Here is a 14553-nt window from a genome sequence, read left to right as displayed (position 1 = left end):
AACAACGCGCCTAAAAAAATTCTCTTTTAGCCAAAGTGCGAAAGTAAAAGTCTTGTAGGATTTTCCAATTTCACAGACTTGTGCTTCCGGAACGAACGAGCGCGGCCACGTGACGAGCCAACAGACGAAAAGAGGGCGCATTCCCTTCGTGACGTCCATACGTAATCCTCGCGGGCCTGTTTGTGCAGGACTCTACCAAAATATTAACGTTGCGAAACTGACTAATGTGTTGTTGCTGCGGCTTTGCGAACAATAACACGCGCTATTTGCACTTTTGCCGACCAAGAATCAACTGTTTTTCTTTAATTACCGAAGAACCTCAAAAAACAAATGTTTTATTTTGAAAATTAATGAATAAATAAACCTGTAAGGAAGCGAAAACAAGTGCAATTTAAAAATTTCGTTTATTTTCCTGCATTCGAATCTGTTCCGATTATCATAATCCCTCGATAAATCCCCCTGATATTTTTAGGGCACCCGCCGGCGAGTGCATTACTGCTGCACCGAAATTCCCGTCCACGTGTCTTCGATTCAGGTGGTGATAGTGTCATTGTGGTTGATGGATCACTCACTCCGGGCCCCCGGAGTCGTTCATGTGCAAGACCCTTTTCGCCATTATTCAAAACAATTCAACAAGGTGATGGTTGAGGTTGTGGAATTAGTCACAGCTCTCGACGCGTGCTTCACTCTAAGGAAATTGAGCCATTTATAAATCTCTCGAAATTTTTATTCTTCGATCGATATAAGTTTCAACAACGTGATTGCCATGTTTTTCTTACACTGGCGTTGAGGGAAAAATTACAATTGCTTCTGACAAGGACACTTGTCTGAATTATTGACTGAGATTTCGTCACGGAGAGACTATCTGAACCCGAGGATAAGAAAAACGGTAGCAGTTTTATGGATCGAGGGCGAATATTTCGATAGAGTGCTTTTATGACCTGGATAACGCCCATTCTTGCCCATTTTCATAATAAGGACATCTGCCACAACTCGCCCTTTATTTCGATAAATATAAAAGAAATGATCGATTTAGTTCGCCGAATTACAACAATGTTGGCGATACCAGCTTTAATGTTTGAAATATTGACATTCTTGTTTACATAGATTATAAAATTATTTGTGAAATCCAATTATCCGTAAATACAAAAGCGACAAGCTTATGGTGGCATTGCAAAAGCAACTGAAATGTTACCAAAATCCAGGCAAATAACGCTATTTATTGGACTGGTTGTAACACGTGCTATTTGATCCAGGGATTTCACTGCAATATTTATAAATAACGCAAGACATTTTATCGTCTTATATTTTTATTCCGGGTTGCGACACTGTTTATGTTACATTAATTTGTCAAATATTTTGTATAAAATAGAAAACAATAAATAAACACTTTGTGGACCGGTTTGAAATAAATTAATGGTTTATAGAAATATATTTATGGACAAAGAATAAAATGTGTCTGTAGTTTTTTTGTATTTGTAATAATTTTATTTTTTTAGAGCCGCCCAAAAACTGAACCTTTCGTCGTCGCCGCATCGCCGGAAACGCTACAACTCCGAAGAAACCGACTCCTCCGGTTTCTGCGGCGCTTTGCAACGTTCCCCCCCTCCCGTCCCTCCACCCCTTTTGCGAAGAATTGGAGTCAAAGAAGTCACCGGAGTCGGCAAGGTAAGTGTCCCATTTTTTGCCTACATTATTATCGTTGAGCCTCTTGTCGCGCAACTTATTTTAATCGTCTTACATCTATTGGTTACCTTTCCGCTTGTTAACCCTATTATACAGCAGGAAATAATTCCTGCGACGTATTCCCTTGTCAATCAGGAAGATATAGAACCCTCATCTTCCGTTGCGGCTACCCCAATCAGCCGGCAATTATCATACCAAGGTCATGGCGTGCATGCAAAGGCCGTCTAATTCGGATAAATTTGCGGATTGTCCGGTATATCACACATTTTTCAGCGAGTTAATCGTATCAAGTAAATGATTCGACATAATCTGAAGGAGAGTGGAGTGAAAGGTTGCCGGACAATGACCAGAGACCGGAGCTTAACTCCGGGGCAGGATTGAATAATGCCGGAGTTGGCCTCACGTTAAACTACACAGATGCGTCGTCGTTACTCCACTACTTTCGGGATTATCTCAACTGACGGGATTATTGCTGTTATTATTTGTTGGGTCGCCAAGGATGTTGGATTTTGTTCGCTGAAAAGGATTTTTCAGCCACAAATGTGGATGTTATCACGTCTAAACTCCATAAATTCCATAAATAAGTCTGATTCAACTAAAGTTTGACTCGCAAATACTTTTTTTATTTTATTTCAATCATTAAAGATAAGATGAAATTTTCGTTTTCTTCTATGAAATTTAAACAACAAAGATTCAATTACGACAATATTATTTTTTGTGAACCTATCGAAAGTCGAATCTTCTTCAAGGAAGTGCCTCCATAAAGCCTAAATGAAAATAAAAGCGTACTAAAAATACTCAAAAATTCGGTTTAACATCTCATCGGATAATTTACCGCGTCGTAATATCTGAGACAAGATGTTTATCGATGTAGATCACGCAGAACAGTTCAAAATGCATTTTATAGTTGTCTTAATCGTGCTTTATTTTATGTCTTCTCGACAACAAACTGTGGAAAAGTTAATGTCTCATGTAAATTGTCCGAAAGTTGTAAAAATAACCGTGAAGTTATTTGGTGGCAATCTTCGCAACAATGCGAGAATATAATGGGACAATGCAGAGTCGGGATCAGCCCTTGATAAGCCAGGTTAATTGCGGGTCACAATTAGTCACGCAGAATGCACAGCCCCGTAATGACACGCTCGTTTATATGATGGCCCCATCAAAGCTGGATATATGACGGACGTCTTTATGGCAAACGTAAATTCAGAGAGACGCCTTAATTAACTGTTGGGGTCTCGATGTCGATTTCTCGTGCCCGAACTTGACCAGAAATCACGAAATCTCGAACCGCATTTGCAAGTCAGATGTCGCCATCTCGCGAATCAGAAAGTGCCAAAACGAGGAGGAGTCATTGTTTTATGGAAATTGGTCTCGTTGTGAATATATGAATAAGACTCGTGTTTACAAGAGAAAAGGATTCGGTCGAGGAATCTTTTGATAATCAATAGAAGGACAGCTTGTTTGAGCCTCGTTGCTTTCTGTCAACTTTGCTCACCTTTTCAGTCGAGCGCTGGGATTTGGCCGAAATGATAAGAAGCTTCAAAGCCGACGTTTTATTGCAAAACAAAATTTCCGGCGAATGGAATTAGGAAAAAAGGACGCTTTTATCTCGAAAACTGGGCCAGTTTGCTGAATTACTCTCAAAGAGGTAAAACCGGAATCATAATCCTGTCAGACTCATGTCAACAAAGGACCGAACTTGAATAGGTGGTTGCCGGAACCGACCGACTGATCGCCGGATTAAATCCGAATGGACAAAGGGATTCCGATTCATTTACTTGGGTTGATTGTGTGAGATTCCCTTGTTTGCACAATAAATGTAAACAGAACAGGTAATAATTGCTTATATATTGCGAACTTACATTTTACACAAATTACAAACTCGGTTAAAGGCTCAACGTCTTTTAACTCGTGCACGACATATTCGGGAGAGAAGATCGAGAGTAAACAGAATCGGCAGGTCATAATCAATACCGACGTAAAAGACAAATAAAGAAACTTAATCTGACGTGAAAGCGAAAGCAAGGTAGAGGAGTACGAAACGGCTCGTTGGTAATCCGCAGACGATACCAGCTTCATTAGAGCCATACAGTCTGCAGGAACGGGGAAAATCGAAACGAGAACCAAATTACCAAAAAAATTACTGTGGACATGTTTTGTAAAAATAAAAAAAAATAAATCGAAACAAGAAGAGTGTTGTTTTATCATTGTAAAAAGGAAAAACATTTTTTTCTTAAAAATCGATCACATTTTTAGACTTTCTCATCCACCAATTATTTTTTGACATGGCAAATTGTTTAACAAAACTTTAAGGAAAGATTGTAAACTCAGAAGAGCTTTTTGTACACCTAAGCTTTTATTCGCAAGTTACAAATTGATTTAGAATTAGAAAATAATACCTATGGTGAAAAAATAAAGTGAAAAGAGTATCAAGAATTAAAGTAGCTTTGATTTTAAGAAATACTCGTATATGGGGCCAAAGCGGCACAAAAATCAAAGAATTTTTACAAAATGTGAAAGAGAAAACTCGTTCTTTGCAGTGAAAGATTTGCAAAAATATGTATTTTTAATGTTTGTTTATTTTTCCTTCTGAAAATTCCTGCGTTTGCCCCAATTGTCGTGGCGGGACCATTCTGGTGTGTAAATTTTTCGGGTTAAGTACCAGTTGTTGCGCCTCATCTGCGGCAAAACCTTAATGTTTAATGCCTCCTGCAGCGATCGATAAACGAGGTCAGATCCGGCGTGTAATTTTTCAGTCCCGTACATGCGATTAATTGCGCATAAATCAGTAATGAAATAAAGTAAACCGCTAGGTGTTTCGCAATTAATATCTCCGCTTATCACTTAATTCCCTCCCTTTTTTCCAAGATCGAACTAATTACGAAGTTTCGTTATTGTATCGGAGCGCGTTTTCAATTAAAAGTGACGGCAAAAGTTGGGCCAACCCTAATCAAAACTGATTACGTAGGTCAATTACCGGTAATTCTTCATGAAATATGGACGTGCCATATTTCAGAGGGTGGCTTACCCTTGACTTGTTTTCGCTGGTTAATTGGACGTGTGCAACATGCCACTTTATAATTCACTGTCAATGCACAAATGGTGCGTTTTAACAATAAATAGACTAACGTTTGATTGACGAGGTTGCATTTTCAAAGGGATTCAGGGCCAAGGGCCTAGCCCCGGAACGCACGAATGATCGATTATCAAAAAGAGGATTGACGGAGCAAATATAGCTAAAATAGCAAAACTCCAAGAAAAAATTAAAAAAGTAAAAAAGATTAAGACTTTATGTAGAATTTGATAAGTCAAATTTTAGTGAACTAAAAACGTTTCATTTCAATAAAATTGCATTTTGTGGTAGTTCTTGTATGTAGTTTTCAGTAATAATCTCTGGCCTAGAAACTTTAATTAAATCTTTTTATGTTCACAAATCCGAAATGATTTTAGCCTGCGGAATTAATAAATGGAACAGATTGTGATCGAAACGCACTAAAATGATTAATTCTCTTTGTACCTTAATGTCGCCTTTCGCATTAATTAATAATTTCAAAATATCGCACGCAAATTGCGACTTGTAAATGATAATTTCCATCGGTTGCATTTAGAATTTTAATGTTAATTTGAGTATAACAGACGATGCTATCGGATCAAGCAGCAATTCAAAGAATGTAATAACATGGATGTGGGTTTTTTGAAAGCTCGCTTATCTCTGTTTATTGTTAAAGTAAAAAGCAATATGTACGGCACTCACGCCATCTAAGTGCATAGCTTACACTTACTTTAAAAACCTGTTTGCATCGGATTAAGTCTCTCTTGGCGAAATTTACTGCTTGCTATTTGAAAAGAAAAAATCGATTCTAATTCGAGAGATTGATACAAATTCGGTTGTGTTTGTATTGTTCCGGGTTTCCCATTTGATATATTGGATCCATCGTATGAAGAGAGATGAAATTTCAATTTAACGACTTCCGTTCGTGCTTCTCTCGAGACAGGTCCGAGTGACCCTTGTGAAGGTTAAAACTCAATAAAATGCCACTATTCGCACATGTTACTCCACTTTTGCTCGCTAACAAATAATAAACAGCAAGCCTTTGGCCGAAAATGCATTTCCGATATTGTCCCTGGTGGACAATGAAATATCGACCTAACTTTACTCTTGCCAAAAGCAAGATGGACGCAATAATGCTGCGATATGACGCTCCCAACTGCAATATACCGAATTTGTCATCGTGTTTTGTCGCAAACTTCGGCAATTGGTTTGTTTTAAACTCACTATCGACAGTTTTATCTCCAGTGTTTTAAAAAAGTGATTTATTGTTCTCGAATAGGAGTGGTATCAAAGAGACGTTATCAAAATCTCGGAGAAATTTGTAATAAAAGTCGTGATCTAAAAGGTCTTTTATTACTTTCGTATTTCATATTCAGTTTATGAAAGAGGAAATCTCGTAATGTTTGCAAAATAAACTCGGCGCGAGTATATTTACGAAAGGTCCCGTGGGAACATGCAGGAAAAAATCTGCTACGATTAATTTAAAAATGAAGATAATTATTCATAACCAAGTAACTTAGTTAGGGCGAGTGTAAAAAGTTTTGAATTTGTAAAGAGGGAGCGGCAATTGCTTGAGACAATCCATTAGTTTCGAGTAGGAGATGTAATTTTTTACTGACAACTTGTATATTTGTATGTGGAAATTTTTTGCAATTTAGGTGAAAGCTCCGCGAAAATTCGCGCAATAGGAGAAATAGCACAGTTTTACCTGTCAATAGAACACCCAGCAATCCATTAGTTCACTTTAAATCATGATAAAATAAAATTGCAGGACACATTCAAAATCAAATGCAATCACTTTGAACCATTTGATCTTAGTCATTCCTAAGCTCTGGATGAGCTGAGAATAATAATTCTACTAACATAGATGATTTTGAATTGAAAATAATAGTTAAGTTTTTTCTAAACTGAGCAAACAATTTAGACTTTCGAAATTACGTTTTTCTATTTCATTTACATATTAATAGTGTTTCATCTGACAAAATATTAACCTCCTAAATGAAAATACGAATATTTCAAATTTTTATAATAAAAAATATTTTTGTATTCTATTTCTGTACTGAGAATGTAAGAATGAACACTACGAAAATGTTTTATTTTTTTTAATAATAATTATGATACTTTTTTTTTGATTAACTGAGCTCAAACCTTTTAAGTACAGAATTTTTATGCACTCGAAATGTTTATTTTGAGATTATATTCAAACCTTCTCTTGAAAATATGAGTTAAAGTGTAATATCATTTGTAGAAAACAACTGGATTCTGTGCTGGTCTCAGTATTTCGTTTGAAAATATCTCAGTGTTTTAGAAGACAAAATAGATATAATTTGAGAATATTAGTTGCTAATTTTACAAAAAGGCTGAGAGGAACAATTAGGTAATTAAAACAATTTTATCTTTTTTGGTATTTTATTGTGCGATAAGTGATTTTTTACCATTTCTTTGCGAGTTCCTTGCGGGTTTGGGTTTGATGGATCGATCGCATCCCCTAAACGTGTAAAATCCGTTCGCATGCACATGGTCAGTTCGCATCGGCTGCAATAGATGGCCTCCTGCTTGGGTCATGGGTCGGGTATTGGCAATCACGGCACCCCGCGAGTCCGTTCTTCATCCCGGTCTCGTATCCAATCTGTTTATTTCGCTTCATTGAATGTTATACGCCATTGGTTTGGCCTTTAGCTGTAATTTTTTACTTTTCTTATTATCCTCGCAAGATCCGGAATTATATAAAAAATTACACGCCGCATCATAATTTATATTCGCTAGGAAAAAATTTCAAAGCGAAGAAGAATTCCTAATGTTACCCACATCACGAGTTGTCGAAGTCTCGGAGAAGATGTCCTGGAACGGAGGGAGAGAAAGACGAACCAATAATTGGACTCCACTTCGCTCCTTGAATACGAATCGAAAGCTGACAGACTCGCAGATGAGACCCGAGAATTGTCCCGACTGAAATACAACAACAGCACCGACTTCTTTTTTCATTTACGCTCTATTTTTGGTGGCAAAATCGGGGTAATTGGACTCGCGGAGATGAATATGCATAAAGTTTATAATTGGCGGAGTGGATGAGAGACCAAGGATTGATATTATTTTTTGATTAGTCGACCGACGATGCGATTTTAATCTCACCATCAAACACAAATTTGCGATTAACGGTTGACATTGGATAAATATTTCAAATACTCTCAACGACAATTTACATATTTGTGGCAAATTAATTGAATATTGATTTCAAACCTATTTATAAACATAACGTGACAACCAAAGCCAATATAAACTATAAGGCCAATTGGATCAATCAAGTGCACTCAAAACTGGACAAGGTACAACAAAGGGACAATCAACTCAAGCCTCCCAGTTGAGCAAAACTCAGGATTAATAGCAAATAGCAAATTTTTGTATTTTACTTTTTCAAAAATCATCAAAATTTGGTTTGTAAAATGTTATACAGGAACCAAGGAATTAATCGCTTCCCGAAATCCGGACTGACTGACCCAAAGAGTGAATATAAAGTATGGAACTAAGCGGTTTTTTTTAAATCATTTGCCTCCAGAAAATAGTAATTAATGTAAATTCAAGTAATATAATAAAAAATGTGATCCTATTTTGAGAAACAAATTTTGTCTTGTTTTTGAGTTATACGATCTTTTTGTCAAAAATGCAATTTATGTAAAAAAAAAATTTGAAAAAAATTAAGTATGTATAAAGTAGATAGTTGTAATCATAAATTGGTTAAGGCTTTCGCGGCCGGTTGATGAACTGGTGTTGTAGGGCCGAACGAGAACACCAGTTCATAGTTGTAATAGTTAGATCATAACCTTCATGAGAAAAATGGTTTTATAGTGGGTTGTTTTTAAAAAAATTAAAAAAAATTGTAGGACTCAAAAACATAAGAAAATTTCGAAAAACTTTGTTCTTAATTAAACATATCACATTTTTATACGTATAGTACTTTATCACTCATCAATTAGTTTTTCTAAAAAATAAATAGTTTAAGCAGAAAACTTTTGGTTCCATAATTTTTATTCACCTGGTATTTTAATTAAGTCTTATTTAGTAGCTGACTACTTAAAAAACTTATGTGTTTTTGTGATAATAAATTTGTGTCTTATATTTTGTTCTTTGCTTTTCATCGTCCGCAACTGGTTTGGAAATAAAACTAGAACTAGTACCGATTTGTCTAATTATCATAAAAGGAGTGCGGTGAAATTCCTGCATCTGCTGCTAATAGAGCAAAGTTTGTAAGTAAAACTCTCGTAATATTCACTTCCGGCATTAATAAATTACACGAATAAAACTCTCCGGTCGGAAACAATTTAATATTCACGAGTGCATACGTGTACTCACTTTGCAACGATGTAAATTATACTTACTGTAAGAAAGTAAACTTTCTGTGTGTTACATGACATAAACCCTTTGAATTTATGAAGCACTACGGCGAAATCAAGAGACACCCAACAAATGGCACTCGTACCAAAACTTACCGTCTTGAATTCTGTCACTTTTAATGTGTAGTGCAACGTGTGTGAAATGCATTACGTCGAGATTTAATTTATAAATTAACCAAGTTTGGAAAGTGAGATTAAAGCAAGATGTGCTTTTAAACTATTCACGTAATGTCACTGGATATCAAGTTTTTGTGCAGAGTTTTATACATTATTAATCCAGCTACCGGCACAAAGCTGTCACGTGTGCTATTGGTTTTTGCAGACCAGACAGACGTCAATTTGAACTAAATGTTTGCTTAATTGACTCCATTCATATGCTTTGTCTCTATTTCACAGTTCCATTAATATTAAAAAAAATACAGGGTGATTCAGCTTAAATGACCCATTAGACCCTTCTTGGCAGACAACCTATAATACGCAAAGCAATTATTCCTTTATTCATATTCGAATTTTGAAAGTTTCATCAATCGAAAAATATCGTTCTTTGAGTCTCGATATTTTGAAAATTTAATTTTGAATTAGGGAATAAGTGCATAATGTATTATGTGTTGTCTGCCAAGAGGGGTCAGGTGGGTCATTTAAGCTGAATCACCCTGTATAAGAAGTAATTTAATTGAATTTTTGTAAACTTCCTTGAATCAATAAACCTGACGTTTATAATTAAAAATTAACCGAACCTAAGTACCACAAATCCTTACCGAAACTTTCTATTACCGACGCACCTTTCTAATCAAAACAAATTAATAATTAAACCACCCGACTCAACCCCCGACGAAAATATTAATGATTGGTTAAGTCCGTCCGGGCCTCGCTAATCTCTTAATCTCGGCAGCAGAGTTAGTCCATATGCCAAAAGGGCTTAATCTTCAATTATAACAAACCGGGTTTGTCTATATATGCATGCGGGTTGCACTATTGTTTTGCGTTAATCTACCCCGAAAACGATCGGGGATTTAATATTAATTAAAAAAAAACGCGATTTTTCATTTGGTGTCTGAGATAATTGACGTTTGTCTAAATGGATTAGTCGTGTAATGAGCAAGCAAGTTTGGTTTGGCCGTTGTTCAAACATGTTAATAAGGCAAGCGGCCATTTCGAGAATTTTTTCCCGCCTAATCAATATTTATGAGTTCAGGAAACAAGGCAAGGGTTAAAACGTTATCAAAGGGCGAAAGCCCAGGGGCAAAATAGCCACAAACTTGTTACCGTAATTGAGTTTTTCAACTTTTTTGTATATTCTTGTTTAATCACCGTTTTGGGACGAATTTAAACGGAAAATACGCAAGGAGCCATAAATCTATCGCGTAGATTGAAAACGTAATAAATAGGAGAGAGGGGTCAATCATCCCTCTTTAGGGCGAGAACTCGACTAATAGTCGCAGTTTCATAACTTTGGTATGATTTCAATAATACTTTTCTTTGGCAAAAGTTGGATAAAAACCAGCAACCGACAAACATGTTGGAGAACTTCGGAACGTTCTGAACACGTACATAAATATATAAAAAGGAAGAGAGAAAAATTCGGAAGAGGAAATTCGAACAGACGTTGACCGATCCACTCGGGACTCGAGAAACAAAAAAACTTCACCTCGTACGTATATTTAATAATAAAAGCACTTTTTAACATGTTTTTAGTTTCTTTGTCGAGTGAAAATGGACTCTTATTAAATTTACTGTTACTGCTGTCCTTGTAGATAAATTGGGACGGACTAAAGTCGATACAAAACCAACAAGGGTGAATAAACGTCCCTCGAAAGCCTAATAAAGAACAACTCTTGACTATTTCACAATTGGTGGATGCGCCGGGTCAATTTGTTAAAATTTGCGCAAAATAAATCAAAACTATGCGGATTTATGGGCAAACAAATTGTCATTTATTTTTGCATCGATTTATTAAATTTATGGCGCAATTTACTTTAAATGAATTTATATCATAAGTTGTTGCAGAGGTTTAACGAGACGCTCGCCTCTTTTTTCTCTTATATTTCTGCGAGATAAAGAACTTTGTAAGACATTTCTGTTTAATTTTGCTCTGTAGAGCAGTCGTAACAATTAACAAATTGCGAGTGCCGAGTTTTATGGACGCTTGTATAGATACTCGGTGCTGACGTTAACGACGATGCCGCTCTCTTTTAACATTCGGTCTATGGAATGGCTGCATAATCCCTGAGAGGGATACGACTCCTAAATCAGGAAATTGGCCTCTCCTTCGACGTGATTTATTCCTACAGTAACTCAAATTTGACATTTACTCAAAAAACTGGAATTACTTCAATTAAATTTTATATTCGAACCCTTAATTTCCAACTTTGTCGTTCATTGTCGTCCTCTCTTAATTTTAGTGCGTCGAAGTTGGGAAATAACCCGCACTAGTGTAGTAGTATTCCCGACCCTTGTGTTCCATAAACCCGTAAAACGATCGTCAATATTTGAACCAGATTCGACTGTCGGGCGTAAATAATTGGCCATTGCTTGAAATTTAGTTGACGAAGTTGTGACCCAGAGGCCCGAGAGTGCCCTCTGAACTCACCCTCTAACAATTATCAATGACACCCTCGGGGTTTATTCTACCCCCTCTCACCTTTGCAATTTCACCGTTTTAAAAAATTTTCAAAAACGAGTCGATTATCACCGGTTAAGATGTTACGACCGTCTTGAATAATAAAGAGCCACCAGAGATCGAGTCGATGGGACTTGAAGGACCCATAAAGACACCTCTATGGCACTCGAGGTGCTCACGCAGGGTATTCCCATCCCACGGCGCAAAACCAGTAACTTTGGACTATTGTAGGGCAAGGCTCATCTAAAATTCCATAACGAAAATTGCCTGAATGGACGTATTTGAACCGGTTTTGCGTGTAACAATAATTAAGAGGTTAAGAGGTACAAGTTCCGGTGGGAAATAAAATGACAAGAGGAAATTGCTAGTACAACTTCAGGTGCCAGTAATTGGATTAATTACCGATGGAAAAATTTAGCCGACAAAGGAGACTTAATTAGCCAACAAACAATGCTGTGTATTCGATTCTATTTAAATATAATTTTTATGCAGCTCGCCTCAAAACGGACACAAATTAGTTTCCAGTCCGCATGCAGGAGCGGACTAGGGTACAGGAGAGTCAGCTGAAAGGGTCTCTGTGTTTCTGGTATCTTATTGCGAAAATTGAAAATTGGGTTACAAAATTTTTTAAACCAAAATATAAAACATTTTTTCCCAAAAAGATAACTTAATTTAATAATCGCAAAGATACGAAGGGCACTAAAAAAGAAATCTACCTAGCCATGAAAAAAACAATTGAAACGCACAAGCATAATTTACCAAATAGTGCCTTGTATTCTAACATTACGTGCAAAGTTTGAGTTAATTGTGATAATTGGTTTCCAATTTATAAAGGGAATTGCGAGGAAAAATGAGCAACTTAAAAGTAGAGTAACGCACTGCCATAAAACTTTTGAAAAAAAAAGGCCATTTTTTTATTGTGAAGTGTTTCTGCTGCATGACAATGCGACCGTGCATAAATCCGCCAAAATTAAGCCAATTTTGCAGCTTCGTTAAGACAGACCATCTCTTCCTATAGTCCGAACTTCGTTCCGTCTAACTTTTATCTTTTTCGATTATTAAAAAAATCTGGTGTGAACATCACACGACTTTCCTTATCTCACTTATCTGGAAAACATCCTTACCATCTATGATCCTTACGACGTTGGAAATCCGAGTAGCAAACCTAACGTTTGCGTCAGTGCCACCTGCCGGACTACACGCGAAATAGATGATAGTTGTCGCGGGTTCGAGTCTAGGGTGCATTTTTTTTTAGTTTGGCACCTATTATTATTTTTATTTACTGTTTAATAAGGTATATTTCATGATTCTAAATAATTTGTATCCATATGAATTCAACCGTATAATTTTGCGGCCGCTCTACGGCCGATTTTTGGTCTTTGCGGCCGAACGGTTCGATTTTTACCAATTGTTTCGTGCTGCGTCCCCTTCCTACAAATAACTTACGTACCAAATTTTAAGTTTCTAGCTCTTATCTGGGTATGTCAAATTTCAGCCGATTACAATGCTTTCCTTATAGGATAAGGAAAGTAAAAAAATTTTGAGGACGCCGTTTTGACTCTGCTGATGGTCTAAAATCAGCCGACAACGAATTTTTTGAGAGTCAAGAAAAAACATTTTTTATAAAGGTAAACTTTTACTGGAGGAGAAATGGCGCAAGTGTATTGATGTAGAGATTATATTGAAAAATAAAATTATCAAAAAAATTGTATGTCTTTTGTTTCGTTGCTAGGTACATTACTATTCTAGTGTCCCTCGTATTTTACGTAGAATTGTATTCTGAATAAGACTTTTTAGTTCTTTTTTGTGCTGCAATTTAAATTTCAATATTTTTAGTTTTAATTATAGAAATGTAGGTTTTTATGATACTCTTTTGTTACACAGGGTGATTTTGAGGTATTTGTAAATATTTCAAGAGATAATGTCAAAATAACTCAACTTGTCTTATTCGAATGTTTATAGTTTTTGAGATACAGAGAATTTTGTTCGTCGCATAAATTTAAATTTGCCGCGCAGCCTTGAACTTTACCAACTCAAATTGTAAACAAATATGATCTCTGAGGTTAGTTCTTCAAAATCTATAACATTGTTTAAAAAAAATATTAAAAATTAGCAAAAATAGGCACATAAAAAAGTGTCTAAAAAAATCATAAAGCGGTAAAAATTTTGAATCAATTTTTTTTGTTGAAGATATCACCCATCGTTACCTTAAATGTTACCGATTACTAGCAATGTAAACTGTTGGATAAAGTACTCAAAAGGTTCAAAATTCGTTTTTGTTGCATTATCATGTAATTTTTTCAACGCTAATGTGGAGGTTTCACTCTCTATATCTCAGAAACTATAAACATTCGACTAAGGAAAGTTGAGTTATTTTGACTTCTTTTAAGCTCTACTATCACCGGTTAAAATATTTGTATATACCTCAAAATCACTCTGTATGTTCAAGATTTTAGCTCAAGTCGTGCAATTTTCAATTGATCATAACTTTGATTTTTTTTAATTTGCCACTTTATACTTTTTTGAATGGTTACTCGTTCTCGTGGCAATGGGGTCCTGTCCATATTCCAGCAAAGTTACTTAACAATTACAATAAAACCCATCGGGCGTTTCTAGGGCTGGCGCTTCAAGAAACAATAATGCGAAATCGATTGACATGTCTTGGTATTCAACCCAAGTCTCTCATTCCTATTCGCATCGAAAAATATTCATATTTCTTGCGTATTCCTATTTCATTTGATTCTCTCAGAGATAGAACACGTAAACTATTCAAAGTAGGCTTACTAGCATCTAACAAACAT

General features: G+C 36.0%; 1 protein-coding gene across 3 annotated transcripts in view; it reads left to right on the top strand.

Annotated features, from left to right (window-relative positions):
• The window catches only part of LOC123005490 (kinesin-like protein CG14535), an 86752-nt gene that overhangs the window by 54217 nt on the left and 17982 nt on the right, over positions 1–14553 (top strand). For all 3 annotated transcript variants that reach the window (XM_044399272.1, XM_044399271.1, XM_044399273.1), the window contains one exon: positions 1500–1668. In XM_044399272.1, the coding sequence (XP_044255207.1) occupies positions 1500–1668 (169 nt within the window). The remainder of the gene's footprint in view (positions 1–1499; positions 1669–14553) is intronic.

The sequence above is a fragment of the Tribolium madens genome, unplaced genomic scaffold, assembly GCF_015345945.1.
Source record: "Tribolium madens isolate multiple individuals breed KSU strain unplaced genomic scaffold, Tmad_KSU_1.1 Scaffold_20;HRSCAF=117;Tcas5.2_LG4, whole genome shotgun sequence".
NCBI lineage: Eukaryota > Metazoa > Arthropoda > Insecta > Coleoptera > Tenebrionidae > Tribolium > Tribolium madens.
The sequence above is the reverse complement of the archived record's forward strand: the minus strand, read 5'-3'. Positions and strand labels throughout refer to the sequence as shown.